The following is a 17,720-nucleotide window of genomic DNA, read 5'->3' as shown; positions in this document are numbered from 1 at the left end:
AATGAGGGATTATACCATGAAAAGATTCATTATGCAAGATATACCATAATAATCAGTAATTATAATTTTGGTGTAGTTATCGAAAGTGCTGAAGCATGTGCACTGGCAACTCCCTTGACATTCTCGCATTTTTTTACAGCACTAAGCTGAAATACCTACGAAACTTCTATGTAACCATGAAAGTGCAGGATAGAAAATACTTCTGAAGTTATTTTTTTTTTCATTATTACATGAAAATTTCTGAAATTGTAAGGTTAAATACAGTCTTTAAATAACTTTAAAAGCATGAATTTTGATGGTTAAAAAGGATAACTTAGTGGGGCATTACAGGATTAAAAGCCTCTTAACATCTCTCTTGACACTAAGAAGGGACAGGAAAATTCTTTGCTACCCCTCAGTAGCCCTACAACCACCACACTTGATGATGACTATTCACATGAGGGTAATGCATGTACAGTGACCCCATCGGAAATACATAGGTTGCTAGATGACCTTACTTATCAGGAGGAACAATTATGATATGGCAAGAAAAGTGAAGATGGATAACATGAGAAATGTAAGAAACAAGCAACTTATAGAGTGGCTTTAGTGTATCTTAAGATGGAACTTGCTCTTGCGGAAGAAATTCCTTGACACTCATGCCTAATTTTCTCCAAGTAATTCCAGGGTAATTCAAGACTTTGGCACATGGGATATGTACAGACCTAAAATATCCTTTCTTCATATGCCAACCATTTGATCTTACACTTAGCTACATGCATAGGAAAAGATTTAATATTTCTACTTATATTCATGGTATTCCCCAATGATGCTGTATGCAATAAGAGCATATGTGAAAGAGAATATTCTTTAGTGAAATGACAGAAACACATCTATGATGTCAAAAGCAAACATAATAAAGCTGCAAACCACACAAGGGGCAGTCAGAACAATCACTGGTTGCCTAGCAATTACAAACTCCGAACACCTACTCACAAACAAAGACCCTCCTCCATACAATCCCACATCAATATGCTTAGCTCTAACTCCAATCTACACAGCTCATAAACAACCAATCCTAACGAGGAAATATTAGGATTACCTAGCTTCACAATTTAACATCCTATAATCACAGATCCACCACTCCCCAGACAAACGCAATACTGAAAAAACATACACCAAAATCCAAGCACTATACAACCACCCTCCCAAAGCAGTCTAGACATCAAATCATCAAACATACAACCATCTGAAACCACACTCCTCAGACATATACAAGACACACCTTTTCATCTACACTCTGGACATCACCCATTCCTACATTAAAGACATGGATTCAACATATCACAAGACCCCTCATGCTCAACATACAACTTTCATACTGAAGACTCAAAACATTTATTTCTAAATTATCCTACACTCACCTCATGCACATTTACACAAAAGTACAACACTCCTTGACCTACAGTCCTGCCCAGTGGACATGGTTGGCTTCCTGAGAGATATCGGAACTCTAATGACGGGGTTCCTGGGGTAGGAAGGTTGAGGTATCTATATACATAAATTAATATGTATCAAACTGACCAACTATTTGTACACAAATGGTTTTGAGCATACATATGAACAATGGCAATACTGCACTCTGGTTGCAAAGAGAGTGAAAATAAAATAAACTTACCTTGACACAATGCGCACGGTTGTCCGATATGAAGATCTCTTGTTTATCATTAACTACCACACCATTAGGGAACTCTAAATGGTTGGGACAGTTGAACTGGTGAAGAACTGTTCCAAATTGATCGAAGATGATGACCCTCATCACTTTGCATTCAACAACAATGATACGACCTTTATGATCAACAGTCACACCTCGTGGGTAACACAATGTATTTGCTCCAAACTTTCTCACAAACTGTCCATATTGGTTGTAAATCTGAATCTGATGTGTGGGGGAACGTTCCGTAACAATGATATCTCCACTTGTACGTACAACAGCTACACGGTTAGGATAGAGCAGCTGGCCATCACGTTTACCACATTCACCAAACTGGAACTTGAAACGACCTTCCTTGTCAAAGATTTGAATCCTGTGGTTATTGGTATCTGCAACAATAATATCATTCTGTGCATTGACAGCCACACCACTAGGTTCAGTAAACTGTCCTTCTAAAACACCAAATTCTCCAAACTTGCAGTGGTAAATCATCTTTTGACGTTTGATCTGTGAGCGAGGTGGAAAGATGGAGCAAGAGAGCAGCTTGTGGGATAGGTCATGAAGCACAGGATCAGGAGCACTAACACCATTTACCTGTTCCTGACTGAACATGCCCTCACCTCCACAACTCCATTTCTCATATGAAGTCAACCCATTCATGTTCATGTCCCCCAAACTAGTTGAAAATGGTCCCATGGACTGTGATGAGCTAAATCTCTTGGACAACAGTGTAGACAGCTGACTGTTACTGTATGGACGTTCAAGCATTCCATTCAAATTGCCATTAATGCCAGTGTTCAGTCCACCATTAAGGCCATTGGTCAAGCCATTGGCCAACCCATTACTAAGACTAGTGGATAATGCTGAACTTAAACTATTGGTCAGATTTGTGGAAATACCAGTGGTCATTTGGCCATTAGACACAACCGACACATTTTGGCTGTTAGTCATTTGCTGGCCACTACTAACTCCCCCATTCAGGCCATTTGCCAAAGTGCTGACTCCTGATAGTCCATTCAGACAACTGTTAATACTATTCATGCTGCTCACAGATGTGGACGAATTAGGTCTTGCTATTGGGGGAAGTTTGGAGGGTCCCACCTGGATATCTGAAGATGAGCGAATGTATCCAAAAGTGTTCCTCACTCCTACTTGAATGGCAGGGAAGTTGCTTACAAATTCTAGATCACTAACATTCTGCATTCCCAAGTCAAAATTTTTCCCCATTTGTTCAGAAAGCTTTCCTTCAATGAGTTTACGAAACATGAGTACTTCTGTAGAGTTGGCATACTTCCTCATCTTGTCCACAAAATCACAAGTAGACAGCAGTTTGTCCACACACTCCTGGGCCTTTTGAGCAAATACAGACAAAGAGAGCTGCTTGGCATGGTATAATGAATCCAGTTCACGCAAAAGTTCAGTCTTGCGTTCCTCCACCATAGTTGTGTAAAAGTTAAAGGTGTCATGGATCTCAGATTGGGCTTTCTCATACTGCTGCTGTAGGCGTGTACTGGTACCCTCAACTGACTTTACACATGTCCGTAAATCTGCAGCCCTAGATCGTCCACCTTCCATGGCATGGCAGATCTGATCTAGATGCCGTGGGGCAGCATCATTTAGTGCCTCATATTCATGCAAACCCTTGGGATGATCCAACATAGTACAATCAAGACAAATGGGGGCACTACAAGTCACACAAAAGTATTTAATTGGTTCCCCTTTATGTCGTATGCAAGTTACAGGCCGTTCATCACGCTGGGCAAGTTCTGCCAGCGTCACCACACGATGTCCCTCAAAACAATGCATGTACTGATGAGCCATTACACAATGGGGACACAGAAGCTTGGCACAGTCCAAGCAGCGAGCCACAGCAGCCACGTCACGACTCTTGCAGGCTGTACAGGAAGCAGGTTCATCCACTGGAGTCTCCAGTAGTCGATGTAAAGCGTAGTCTGGCAACAACATTGGAGGGGGGGCAGTTGTTACAGCCTGACACTGGGGGCATACAAGTCTGTCGCCACCATCACACACTTTTTCTAGGCATCCTAAGCAGAAGACATGCAGGCAAGACAGCACACGTGGCAGCACAAATGTGTCGTTACATAGCCCACATACTGTAGCAACAGGAGAATTACGCCCAACTGTAGAACCTGCAACAATAATGTTTCATTAAAATCTAATAAAAGAATGTACTGAATGTATTTACATTCTAAAATATGAAGCACCAGAAACCAAAAACCAAACAAAGGAGGGACAGGAAAAAAAAATTAAGCCAGGCAAGACACACCTTTGACAACAAATAAATAGATGAATGCCACAGGAAACACAGATGAATACAACCAAAATACAATAAGGATGCTGTATACACTAAAAATATAACAAGCATTAATACATAAGCAATAAAAGGAGACTGGCATGGCTTATAGAAAAAAAAAAGTGATGGAGGCTCAAAGAGAATCTGAGTAGAAAAAAGTTACAGTAAACACAACAATTGCTGGGAAAGAGAGAGAAAAAGAGCTGAGAAAAAGTTGGGAGATAAAAGAAATGCTGAGACAAAATGAAGTTAGGAGAAAAAAAATAAAAACAATCCTAAGTCATGATCAAGACAGAAAGACTCGTATAAATGGAAAAAGTCCCAGCTATCCTATGTTATGTAATTATAAATTCAGAAAGTCAATCAAATGATGTCTTAAGACACAAAAATCTTAATAATTATATGATGTCAGCACTACTGGAATTGGCTGGTAGCATCTTCAAATTGCTCTGATTCCTTGTTTGTAAAGTGGGGCAACATGAGCATTTCAAATTCATTCAAAACGACAAGAGTTCCAGGAGCCTGGTTGTGGGGAACAGCTCATAGACATGCATTCAATGACTTTCTCAAAGTCCTGAATGTGTAATTTTGGGGAAACTATATTCAAGGAAAGATATTTCTGTCATTTACGTTGATTTCTGCTTTACCGAACACAGATTCATAATGCTCTTTTAGCGTCTCATCTCTTCATTTCTTTAAAGGCCTAAGGGGATTTTGAAAAATTAGAGTGCAATTTTAATATGATTTCATTATCAACCAGCACGACAGAGAGTCAATAGTACTCTTTGCAATTAGATACCAGAAAGATATTTTTAACAATGCTGATTTGCTTGCACTTATTCAGTATGAATCCAAATGTAAAATCTGTGAAGACTTCCTAATCTGCCAATCACTGTAAGCATATACTACCAGTGAGGCTATTCTAGCAGTGTGAATAATATTACTGAGCAGTCTGAATTTGTAGCAATTAGTAATGATGGGGTATCTTGTAATGTCAGAAAAGTGCAATGGGCTCATTGTAATTATTCAAGCTATAAAACTAAATGTCTCATGGACTAACTGCTACATACAATGAGATCACTGGCAGGGAGAAATATGCCTGGATAACTAAAAACTACACTGGATGTAGCCAAATGCAGTTAACTTCAAAGATCATCCTTTTACCTCAAAAGGATCCTAACTGTACCTGGATGGGTTACAGTAAAAAATATGCACTTTATTTGTATGCAGAGGTACCATATGTCACAACAACTATTATTAATGTGTGAAAAAAATCCAAGAACGTTAGTTACTCACGTTATACCTTGTAAAAGCTTGAGCCATACTTGTAAAGGATGCCTTTTCCTGCAGTAATTTATGCTTGAAGGTGTACTATATTGGTATGCAGAGATGCCTTATGTCACAAGCACAAAAAGCACCAGGAAAGAATCCTTGTGACTTAGTTGCTTATATAACAAAATGAGAAAATGTAATTTCCTTGGCTTTGTTATTTTCTTCAAATGTGGGTATCAAAGATATGAAAATCGTCCCACCTAAAGATATAACAGGATCTAATGTCAAACTCTAAGTATGGTTTCTCTTAGATAGTTCATTATCTTGTAACTAACTTTAAAAAAAAAACTGACACAAGCACTGATACTTAAAAACATTTTCCACTAACCCTGAACATCACTTACCATGAAAATTGCAACTGTACATGAAAATAAATGCAATGCATGAAATTTACCTGTGGTGGACGCAGGGGGTGAGTTCTCCAAGGAGCGGGGTGGGTCAGAGTCAATGAGAGAGCCTAATGGAGTCCCAGACAGAGACTCTAGTGATGGCGTGGGAGAGCCTACAGACATCCTCACCAACCACCCTCACACAACCTGCAAAACAGGGGAAATCAGAACATCTAAGTAAATCAACCTGCTGACAAAGGAGAATATAATTAACTCTGACTGATGTGGGATGTATGGTAAGGTACACATTTGACAATGGACTGTAAGTCATACACAGTCTGGTGTTTTCAAAACTCCCAATCATGGCAAGCATGGGATTAATACATCAGTTAACAATTACTGGCAACTCAGACATGTTTCCACAACCTTTGCCCATATTTTTTTCAACTGTGATGGTCAGTAACCATTAAAAATGGAAACATATTACCAAACTCTGTGTGCTCAAGGTTACATTGTGAATGAAAAGTCACCTTTGGCAAGTCTGTATCATTGGTGGCACAGTCTCATCAGAGAAATTACTTCAAAGGAGTTTACATTTCCCTTCAACTGGAAGAAGTGCTGACATCCTGCTCCAAAAGTCCCTTCTATCCTTACAAGACTCCTACAGCACTCAAGAAGCTGACCCTTCCACCAGTCAGGATTGCAAGTCAAAAAAATACTGTGATATGTGTACATCTACGAGCAGAGAGTGCATCTATGTACAGTGTCTTCCTTATGGTGGTAGCATCGTGGGCATGAGAGGACTTGGGATATGATATGTACAGAGCATCAGATTGGGGAAGAGCAGTGCGGTTTCAGAAGTGGTAGAGGATGTGTGGATCAGGTGTTTGCTTTGAAGAATGTATGTGAGAAATACTTAGAAAAGCAAATGGATTTGTATGTAGCATTTATGGATCTGGAGAAGGCATATGATAGAGTTGATAGAGATGCTCTGTGGAAGGTATTAAGAATATATGGTGTGGGAGGCAAGTTGTTAGAAGCAGTGAAAAGTTTTTATCGAGGATGTAAGGCATGTGTACGTGTAGGAAGAGAGGAAAGTGATTGGTTCTCAGTGAATGTAGGTTTGCGGCAGGGGTGTGTGATGTCTCCATGGTTGTTTAATTTGTTTATGGATGGGGTTGTTAGGGAGGTAAATGCAAGAGTCCTGGAAAGAGGGGCAAGTATGAAGTCTGTTGGGGATGAGAGAGCTTGGGAAGTGAGTCAGTTGTTGTTCGCTGATGATACAGCGCTGGTGGCTGATTCATGTGAGAAACTGCAGAAGCTGGTGACTGAGTTTGGTAAAGTGTGTGGAAGAAGAAAGTTAAGAGTAAATGTGAATAAGAGCAAGGTTATTAGGTACAGTAGGGGTGAGGGTCAAGTCAATTGGGAGGTGAGTTTGAATGGAGAAAAACTGGAGGAAGTGAAGTGTTTTAGATATCTGGGAGTGGATCTGTCAGCGGATGGAACCATGGAAGCGGAAGTGGATCATAGGGTGGGGGAGGGGGCGAAAATTTGGGGAGCCTTGAAAAATGTGTGGAAGTCGAGAACATTATCTCGGAAAGCAAAAATGGGTATGTTTGAAGGAATAGTGGTACCAACAATGTTGTATGGTTGCGAGGCGTGGGCTATGGATAGAGATGTGCGCAGGAGGATGGATGTGCTGGAAATGAGATGTTTGAGGAAAATGTGTGGTGTGAGGTGGTTTGATCGAGTAAGTAACGTAAGGGTAAGAGAGATGTGTGGAAATAAAAAGAGCGTGGTTGAGAGAGCAGAAGAGGGTGTTTTGAAATGGTTTGGGCACATGGAGAGAATGAGTGAGGAAAGATTGACCAAGAGGATATATGTGTCGGAGGTGGAGGGAACGAGGAGAAGAGGGAGACCAAATTGGAGGTGGAAAGATGGAGTGAAAAAGATTTTGTGTGATCGGGGCCTGAACATGCAGGAGGGTGAAAGGAGGGCAAGGAATAGAGTGAATTGGAGCGATGTGGTATACAGGGGTTGACGTGCTGTCAGTGGATTGAATCAAGGCATGTGAAGCGTCTGGGGTAAACCATGGAAAGCTGTGTAGGTATGTATATTTGCGTGTGTGGACGTGTGTATGTACATGTGTATGGGGGGGGGGTTGGGCCATTTCTTTCGTCTGTTTCCTTGCGCTACCTCGCAAACGCGGGAGACAGCGACAAAGTATAAAAAAAAAAAAAAAAAAAAAAAAAAAAAAATATATATATATATATATATATATATAAATAACGTAAGGGTAAGAGAGATGTGTGGAAATAAAAAGAGCGTGGTTGAGAGAGCAGAAGAGGGTGTTTTGAAATGGTTTGGGAACATGGAGAGAATGAGTGAGGAAAGATTGACCAAGAGGATATATGTGTCGGAGGTGGAGGGAACAAGAAGAAGTGGGAGACCAAATTGGAGGTGGAAAGATGGAGTGAAAAAGATTTTGTGTGATCGGGGCCTGAACATGCAGGAGGGTGAAAGGAGGGCAAGGAATAGAGTGAATTGGATCGATGTGGTATACCGGGTTTGACGTGCTGTCAGTGGATTGAATCAGGGCATGTGAAGCGTCTGGGGTAAACCATGGAAAGCTGTGTAGGTATGTATATTTGCGTGTGTGGACGTGTATGTATATACATGTGTATGGGGGTGGGTTGGGCTATCTCTTTCGTCTGTTTCCTTGCGCTACCTCGCAAACGCAGGAGACAAAAAAAAAAAAAAAAAAAAAAAAAAATATATATATATATATATATATATATATATATATATATATATATATATATATATATATATATATATATATCTTATTCATAATAGCCCTACAACCAATTTCCATGAAAAAGTTTCTTGGTGTTACCTAGAAACTTTCTGCAACCCAAGGCTTAATTCCAGTAGCAGGGATTTGTAGACTCCACTGAAGTGATAAATTCTTTAAGGAGACTGTACTTCCAGTGATACAGCCTTGCCAAAAGTGACTATGGAAAAAGAAGAAAAAAAACTTTTCAGTTGAGTGAAAAGTGCCATGTTGGGGTACATTTAATATTTTGGGCAGCTGCAGTGAGTAAGCTAAAACAAAAACTAAAGAAATACATTCATGACCCACAATGGTGAAAAACTCAGGACTGGGAATGGCTCAAATTTCAAAAAAGGGCTTAAAAAACAGGCGGTTATGAGATCAATTGTTAAATACACTGAAAATCCTGGAGGACCTGGTCCCTACTGCACACACTGATATTATTCCTAGGGAGGGTAATTATCAATCATTATCATTCAAATCAGGTATTCCTAATCACCAGTCATTTTTAGAAGACAAATCCACAAGTTATTCACCATTTCTGCCAAAATGGATACTCCATGACCTCTGAAGTGCCACATCACCTATTCTTGCATTCAAATCATCCAATTAATACTCGATACCTTGTATCAAAATCACCAACTTACTCTCTAAGCTCCATTTAAAACACTCACCTCTCTTTTTAATTCCCCTTGTTCCAAAGCGCATATGCACTAACTGTCACCGACATCAGTCTGGGGCTCACTTCCTTACTTGCATCTTCACGGTAACCCCAAACTTTATATCTAGGACATTTCTAAACCATCCATGACAGGCAAAACATTCTGGTTCCTTTCCCTAAACATAATACCTATCTATCCTTTCCTTTCATCCTGGTTACATCCACATGCATTAAGACGCCTGAGCCCATGAGGAGGATAAGCTCCTTTTACTGCCTGCCTCCTTTTTCTGTTCCAACTTTTAGAAACTGAATTACAGCTCTCGACCCCTGCCCTTTTAGTCACCTTGTACAACACACACAAAATATGAAGGTAGTACTCCGTCTCCTAAATGAAAGGTTATATTACGATATACCTCTTCTATCTACATCCCGACAGTGCTGTTCATTTTTTACAATTGTTAATATTTGCATCAAATCAGCATAAACAAACCACAGCAACCACTAAACACTGTGAAAGCGATCATACGCTACAATCTAGATACTCCACTTCTCTGAAAAGAAAAAAGTATTTGCAGTGGGTATCTTTAATTGATAACAATCAACATACCTCAAACTTTCTTCTTTAAGAATAAATGTTTCTTCAAAAGTCCTGACTGACTATAAGCAACCATGAAATTATCTAAGAAATAAAGTGTCATCACTCTCATACTTTGCAGACTTTTGTAATGTTTCTTGGTCTAATTCCTATAATAATTTTATAAAGAACAGTTTAATCATAATGAGTTATAAGGAGTGGCTCAAATACCAGCATGGAAAAATGAAGGTACTGTACTTGTAGGAATCTCGCACATCTGTCATAAGCTTCAGAGGGCTTTTACCCCTACAGCTTGGACCCAATCTGAGCTATGGAGGTAGAAGACCTCCAAAAGCCCACACCAAATATGCCAAATTCCTGCTCTGTAACTATAGTCTTATCTGCCCATACTCAAACCACTCTTCTGAACTTGTTCTAATCAAATTATAATATCCAAATTTACTATAAGGCTAACTGCAAATTACTAATATTTCTACCGAAATGTCCTTTGTCCGTAAAAGTGTTTTCCGATTCTCTATGAACCAGGAAAAAAAAATCTACATTCCTAGCACCTATGCCAGAAGAAACAATAACAGGCTGGTGGTTATCAATCAATTAACTGTATGCTGAAGATCCAGTAGGCTGTTATTAAAATGGGTTGTCTGAAACAAAGTACTACACCACAGCCATTACTTTTAACTTAAGTTCAAGGGGACTACATGTGGATCAAGGTCATGATGAGGTTATATGCCACTAGTGTGAACCTATGGGCAACAAACACCACCAATGTAGCAAATTAGAGGGTTAAGATTGAAATGTAATCATCAGTACAAAGAGGTCTGCTAGAAGGTATCATTCATTTGGAGCTGCTTTAGATCAATCAAAGAGGCACCAAAAGCTGCCATATAAAAAGAAGTAAGCTGATAACAAACATGCTCCTCACCCTGGAGATGGGGGATAATAGGGGAAGGAGGGCATTGCTGGAAAGGAAGAGGGTGAAGTGAATGGGTGAGAAGGTTATCTGTGAGTGACTACAAGGTCACTGGAGGGGAGAACAGTCAGTGAGGAAGTTGTCAGTAGGGAAAGGGAATGGTGAACAGATTAAGTAGGGTAAAGGTGATGGCAAAACACTCATTAAGAAGGTGGCTGAAAAGGCCCTCTATGGGAGAGGTGGTAGAGGTCCTTTTTGGGGAGAGTTGTGGTGGTTGACATCTTGTGGTAGTGGTAAAGGTCCTCTGTTGGGAAGTTGGTACTGGAGGAGGAAGTCATCAACACAGAGGGGGAAGGATGGTCCCTGTCAATAATGGTACTAATGGGGAGGCTGTCCAGTAAGGAAAGTGGGTGTAGGAAACAGGTGGTGAAAAGAGGGGTAGGAGAGATTGTCCATGGGGGAGAGGGTGGGAGAGGTTACCAATAGGGAGAGATTATCCAAAGGTAGAGAAACAAAGATCATCCATGGTCAAAGGGGAAAGGAGGAGGTCATTGGCGGGGGGAGAGTGAAAGGGGTTACTGGTGCAGAGATGGGGTCGGGGAGAGTTTACAGACAAGGAGATTAAAGTCGAGTGGGAGTGGGGAGTGGTTATCATAGACCACAAATAGCAAGGTCTACAGGTTGTAGGTAGGGTAAGGGGTTACTGATTAGAAGAGAAAGCTATGATGATTTTGTTGTGATGGACACAAGTGGTCAAGCAAAGTGCTTGGCTTGCCCTACATTTATGAGCAACATTAGCCCACGTGATGAGATCTCCATGATGGACAAATCTGAATGAAAAAAAGTTTACAGTGCATTGCTATTTCTGTCATACAGCATGGTCTCTCTCCATCACATGCAGCATCCAATAAATCAATACTTTGCTCCAAGTTTGCCATGAACTTTAGAAGCTGCTTTGTCATTGTTGCAATAAGCTTCATTATAGATCTTGCACATCTTGCCACTGGCAGTTTAACCTACGTTGGGACCACTGTTAAGCTCTGCTAAAAATCTCATCAGATATATCATTAGCCATGTCATCATGTTTCAGCCCAACTGCTAAAACTATGACTTCCCATTCCACCTGAGTGATGAGAGAGATTTATGTAATTTTTGTGTTTGGATTGGCGTTAAATCTAGATGGTGCAGCTGCTCCAGTAACACCTCTCAAACACCAAGCAAGCCATAGGGCAGCCTGTAATGAAATTCACTCACTATGTTACATATCTGTAAGGTGACTGCATCCAACAGCCTGTACTGGTCTGTAGGCCTGTGGTTCAACACATCATGACTGATAACTTGTACAATGCAGCCTCCCTTAACAAAAAGCAAGGGTTCAGACGAGGCCCCCCCCCCCATATATAAATAAACAACAAACAAATATATATGGGTGTTTGGCACAATTGACAAGTTCCCTGCTTTGGGCATAGGTGATAGTACATTTGGTTTACCATTCAACACCATGATAGTGGAAAATTTTTCATTATGGAAAAAAAGGTTGAACATCGCATACAGTATCATATGAAATTCATGTGACTGCCTGTCGTAGGAGGCAACTAAAAGGGAAGGGAACGGGGGGGGGCTGGAAATCCTCCCCTCTCGTTTTTTTTTTTTTTTTTTTTTTTTTTTTTTTTAAATTTCCCAAGAGGAGGAACTGAGAAGGGGGCCAGGTGAGGATATTCCCTCAAAGGCCCAGTCCTCTGTTCTTAACGCTACCTCGCTAATGTGGGAAATGGCAGATAGTATGAAAGAAAATAAAATATATATACATATGTATATGTGTGTATGTGTAATGTTACCTATTATCTATTTGTACAGTAGTGGAAAGAAGTTCTAACCATGTAGGGACCTCATCTTTTAAATCAAACTTTTTCTACCATCATACAGCTTTCTAAATGTATGCTGTCTGCATTCACAAATTCATCAATTACTTCATTACACTAACCCACAACAGTACTTGCATACTAAACATGCGCTTCTTCAAATCATTTCTGACATGTTTCTTGCTTAGTTTCAAGTTATCCTTGCCTTTTTAAAAAAATAACTTACCATCATGATCAAAGATCTTGAAGGTTGTGATCAAATCCTTCTCACTCCTCTCTCTCCCATGGTGGAGAAATTGAAGGGTCCTAGCATTTCCTTGTTACTCTGCTTTGAATTTTGGCATCATTTTTGCTGCTCTCCCTTGGACTTACTTTATCAGATCTCTGTACATACTTTACTGCAAAGACCACACCTGAGAAGCATATTCTAGTTCTGGCCTTATGCATGATGTGGCCAGCTCCCCTATATTTCTTTAGCCCTATCCTGTACTTCTAATATTTGCTTGCAGATGGGGTGACTTATTTACAATCCTCCTCAGGTGGGACTCTGGCGACTTATAGGCACAATGTCCACTCCCAAGTCTCTCTCTCACAGATTTCTGCAGCTTATTTCCTGCTGGGTAACATTCACATCAAGGCCTCCTTTCACTGTGCTGCATCCTCATTGTTCCACATTTACCTGGGTTGAACTATAACCGATCAACCTTGGAGTTTATCTAGGTCCCCATGTAAGTTGATGCAATCCCCATCGCTTTTTACTTCCCTCATCTGCAAACATGGCCAAGTAGAAGTCTAGTCCCCCAGGTGTGTGTGTCGCATGTGGTTCTTGGCTCACTGAACAAAGAATAATTATGTGAGGGTTTAAAGAAGGTGGAAGACAAAGCACTGCCCAAGATACATATGATACTGCAAGGTTAAATAGTAGCGTTTTGCAACTGAGCCTAGGAGGCATGAGTAATAGTTGGATTGGAATACAGGTAGACATTACATTATTTGCACTACTGAACTTAAAACAGTATCGATCCCCCATTCAAAGATGTTGCACTGGTCAGACTCAAGAAAGAAGAAATGTTCAGTGCAAGAAAGAGAAAGCATGAAAAGTGAAGGTTGGAGCTGCAGGGGTCTGATTGAACCATTCGTGTCTGAGGTATTTCATCTGAATGTTATCTAAGACTAAGATCATGCACTATCCAAACATTTCGACATTCTTTTGTTAATTTAGATTTTCTTAGTCCAAAGATCATAAATCTTTCTACCATTTATTAATTGTTCCCTTCTCTTATCTTTTTCTTTCCTTCATGTGTCTGGCGGATGTCAGACAGTTGTCCACCAGCCGTATTCATAAACCTAGCTCTTACCTCACCAATACAATTATGTGACGCGTTGTTCGATACTCATATCAACGAAAATTGCAATCAGATTCGTGTGCAACCTCTCGAGTACAGAAAAAGTCTCTAAAGAGTCGCATCCCACCAGAGAGAGGGCCATGAATGCGACCACGGTGCCGGGAGCCATTGTGCTCAGGAATTATCTCCAGGCAGAACATTAGGTGACCTCACTGACCCGCTGGGGCGAAGGTCGAAGCGTCTGATCTCTCTCTCTCTCTCTCTCTCTCTCTCTCTCTCTCTCTCGAGAGAGAGAGAGAGAGAGAGAGAGAGAGAGAGAGAGAGAGAGAGAGAGAGAGACGGGGGGGGGGGGGGGGGGGCGCAACCAGCACCTCAGGCACCAACCCAACAGGTCGGCCCATAACCATTTAACATGCTGTGAACACTAGCTGCTCACCAGCAAGGCAAGGCCGTCCATCCACCTCGCATGACAAAATAATCCCAGTTGTTAATAATAATAATAATTTACCGACTTCCTGAGGATGCCAGGTTCTCTCCCGGGAGGCCCTACGTCACATGACGCCAGCAAAAATAACTTATGCACTTCGAAAGTAATACGCACACACACACACACACACACAAAGCGATAAATGTTAAGGACAGAGGAATAATGACGAATTAGGCACTAGATGAGATGGGAGATGACGTCAGACAGTCAACCACGGAGTTGAGGGAGTGGGGGAGAGGGAGGGTTGCCCAGCTGGTCGGGGGGGGGGGGGTGCCCCTAGCTGGTCACGTTGCCATACTGTAAGTTCCTGGCACCGCTGCAGCTGCTGGCCTCTCTATGGTGCCACCGTACCTGCCCATCTCCCACTAAGGTACCTGACTATCTGCCCTTCCCATCAGAGTGGCACCATACCGGCCCATCATCCTCTCTCAGGTCACACCTGTTCCCATTACGGTGCTCTCCTCCCGTTACAAATAGTGGCACTGTAGCCCTACCCTTCGCCTCACCATAACGCCACTGTATGCCAGGTTATTCCCCACTATGCTGTGGTATGCCCTTTACATACACGTTCCTTGGGGACGGCCAGACCCCGCCCGTCACCAAGCCACTTCCTTGTGAGGACCTGTCCCACCAGCCTGTCTGATGACGTATGTCGTCATCCAAGTTGTATTTGCGACGCCAGGATCGTACCATGGCATACAAAGGTCTCTCCTATATGTAGTATCATATATTCAGTAACTTCCATTGTTTTAAGCTGGGTCTCTCGCACACAAGTTCGAGAACAAGTCTACTCCCTGGGCGCTGATGCGTGTCCGGGGGTTCAGAATATTGTATGAAGTGGATGTTGGGGGTTGAGGAAGGGTGGGTGTTGTGTGGTTGTTGTTGTTGTTAAAGCTCAGCATCGTCTCCCTAATTACGGTTGTGATGATGATGATGATGTTGTTGGCACAACGCCAGCCACAACATACTGTGACAACAGTTATCACTATAGTTACGTTGTACCTGGCTCTCTCCCCCTCTCTCTCCTCCCCATCCTCCTGCCACCACCCCTAAACTAACCACCAACTCTGCCAACCCTGCCACCACCACCTACCGTTCCCCGTGACCTGTGGTGGTGGCGGTGCGTGGCAATATCGTGAGAGGATCTGGGATGTACTGGGATATATTTTTCCTCCGACATTTCTTGGGCATAAACCTAACCAGGCAAACTTAAAAAAAACTATCCACCTTACCTAACCCAAACCACTACGGTCTAACCAGTCCCGTTCCACGAATACAGCCAAGAGCTTAAAATCCCTATGGTACACGCCAGAACCTATTATTCCTACCAGTCTTATGAACGACCCAGTACCCTCACGTCGAAACTACCAGCGTCAAACGATAGTTAACGCTGGTTTCAGGGGCTGGCTGTCCTCCACCCGGCTCTGCTCAGTCTGCGACCCTCAATTTCCCTTGCGAAATCTTTTGTTTCCTACCCAAGTCCTTAAGCCTGCAGAATTCAATTTCCTACACACCGTGTAACCTGGCTGGTTCATCCTGAAGAACGCGTAGTTTGCAAAACAAACATTTCAGTTCGCAACGGCGTCGTTACATAACCTAAACGACGCGTCGTGAGCGAATTTCAGTTAGTTGCCCAATATGACACAAAAAAACAATCAGCTGAGAAATGTGGATCGGGACGAACGACCACCTGGGACGTGTGGGCCATAACAAACGACCAGCTGGAACGCGCGGACTGGGACAAACAATTAGCTGAGGGGAGACGTGTGGAACGGAACAAAGAAAGAACCATCTGGGACGCGTTGCCCCCCCCCCCAACCAAGACGACGAATCCTTACCCAAACAAGTGGTAAACACCACACCACTCCACTCCAGATAGCCTCGTTAACGACCCAAAACCAACGTTACGAGCTGACAAGAAAACGTTCTCAGTCACACGACTACAAACGTTCCCAGGACACAGCAAGAGACCTTCCCCGCAATCAATAGTGACAAATGGTACCATCCAACGTACCCTGGCCACAGCTCCAAGCCAAATAATAAAGACACCGCGAATACACCTAAATATTTCTGTATGACAGCCTACCGCTTCAACAACCCTGCAGGAACGTTCCCAATCTAATAAACAAACAAACGTAGACGACTTAAGAGAAGCGACACGACTCCCACAACACAAAAACGTTTTGATCTTACAAGTGGTGCCAGCTGAAACGTACCAAAACGTCCCCTACCACCACAAACATTTCCCCATAAACAAACAAAATAAAAAAACTTATCCAATAAACGTTTCCGGCAAACAATATCACACGTCCTTGTGAACATGAAAAACGTTCTGCTCCAACAAACGTCACCTATCAACGACACCATAGCACTTCTTCCCGGCCAAGAATATCGCACCTCCTCTTCGTAGTAGACTACACAAACGTTCTGTCGCAATAAACGTTCCCTTCCAACCAGCTCCACTCAAGTGGTCCATCGAAAACGACTCTTATTCATCCAAGAAACGTTGCCCCACCTCCTAACATCGTCCCTAATGGCTCTCTCTCTCTCTCTCTCTCTCTCTCTCTCTCTCTCTCCTGCTGCTGCTGCTGGTGGCCTCTGAACAAACATACACACACACACACACACACACACACCGCCGCTTTTCGGACTATAAAACGTACCCAAAGTCGGTGGGTCTCACACTGCCTCAGGTACGGGGGGGGGGGGGGGGGGGGCTGAGGTGAAACACACACACGGCTCGTGAGGGGATCCTGGCAACACACGGCGACGTCCGTCCGTCCGGCACGTCCTTCAACATACGACGAAATGTGTACCTTATGGACGGGGGTTAGTTAATCTGAGCGTTCCTGGGCAGGGGAAGTGGGGTTATCGTCGAACGCTAGTTTTAATGCACTTGAGGAAAATTGTGCTCCAGAGGTGGATTTCTGGGAACCCGGGTCGAGCAGCGGTTAAAGATGAGGTGAAGAAAGGCAGAGTGGAGGGGGGTGGGTGTGGGGTGTTGGCTAGCGAACTCTGGCTGGGGAGCGCAGCGCCACGCCACGCCACGGCAGGTGGGGGGTAAGGTGGGATCCTTTGCCTCTGGGGGGAGGGGGGGTTGTGAGGGTACGTACAGACAGACGTCCACTGACAGTGGGGTGGGGGGTTGCTGTTGTTGAAGAGAGGGGGAGGGGGGTGGGGTTCTATCAAGTAACCGAAAGCAGGAAAAGGAGAGAGAGAGAGAGAGAGAGAGAGAGAGAGAGAGAGAGAGAGAGAGAGAGAGAGAGAGAGAGAGAGAGAGGACGGGCTGAAGACCTTTACTACACAACCACAACAAAGACCACCTCATCAACAGGCCCACGTTACATTGTTTACCACA

At 42.7% G+C, this 17,720-nt stretch overlaps 1 protein-coding gene across 4 annotated transcripts in view; it reads right to left on the bottom strand.

Moving 5' to 3' along the window:
- LOC139746508 (protein brain tumor-like) overlaps positions 1–17,720 on the bottom strand; it is a 245,501-nt gene that overhangs the window by 13,373 nt on the left and 214,408 nt on the right. For all 4 annotated transcript variants that reach the window (XM_071657818.1, XM_071657819.1, XM_071657820.1 and 1 more), the window contains 2 exons: positions 5,734–5,875; positions 1,658–3,843 (listed from right to left, as the gene is read on the bottom strand). In XM_071657818.1, the coding sequence (XP_071513919.1) occupies positions 1,658–3,843; positions 5,734–5,851 (2,304 nt within the window). In that variant the 5' untranslated portion in view covers positions 5,852–5,875. The remainder of the gene's footprint in view (positions 1–1,657; positions 3,844–5,733; positions 5,876–17,720) is intronic.

This window comes from Panulirus ornatus, chromosome 65, assembly GCF_036320965.1.
Source record: "Panulirus ornatus isolate Po-2019 chromosome 65, ASM3632096v1, whole genome shotgun sequence".
Lineage (NCBI taxonomy): Eukaryota > Metazoa > Arthropoda > Malacostraca > Decapoda > Palinuridae > Panulirus > Panulirus ornatus.
This window is presented reverse-complemented; position numbering and strand designations above follow the sequence as displayed.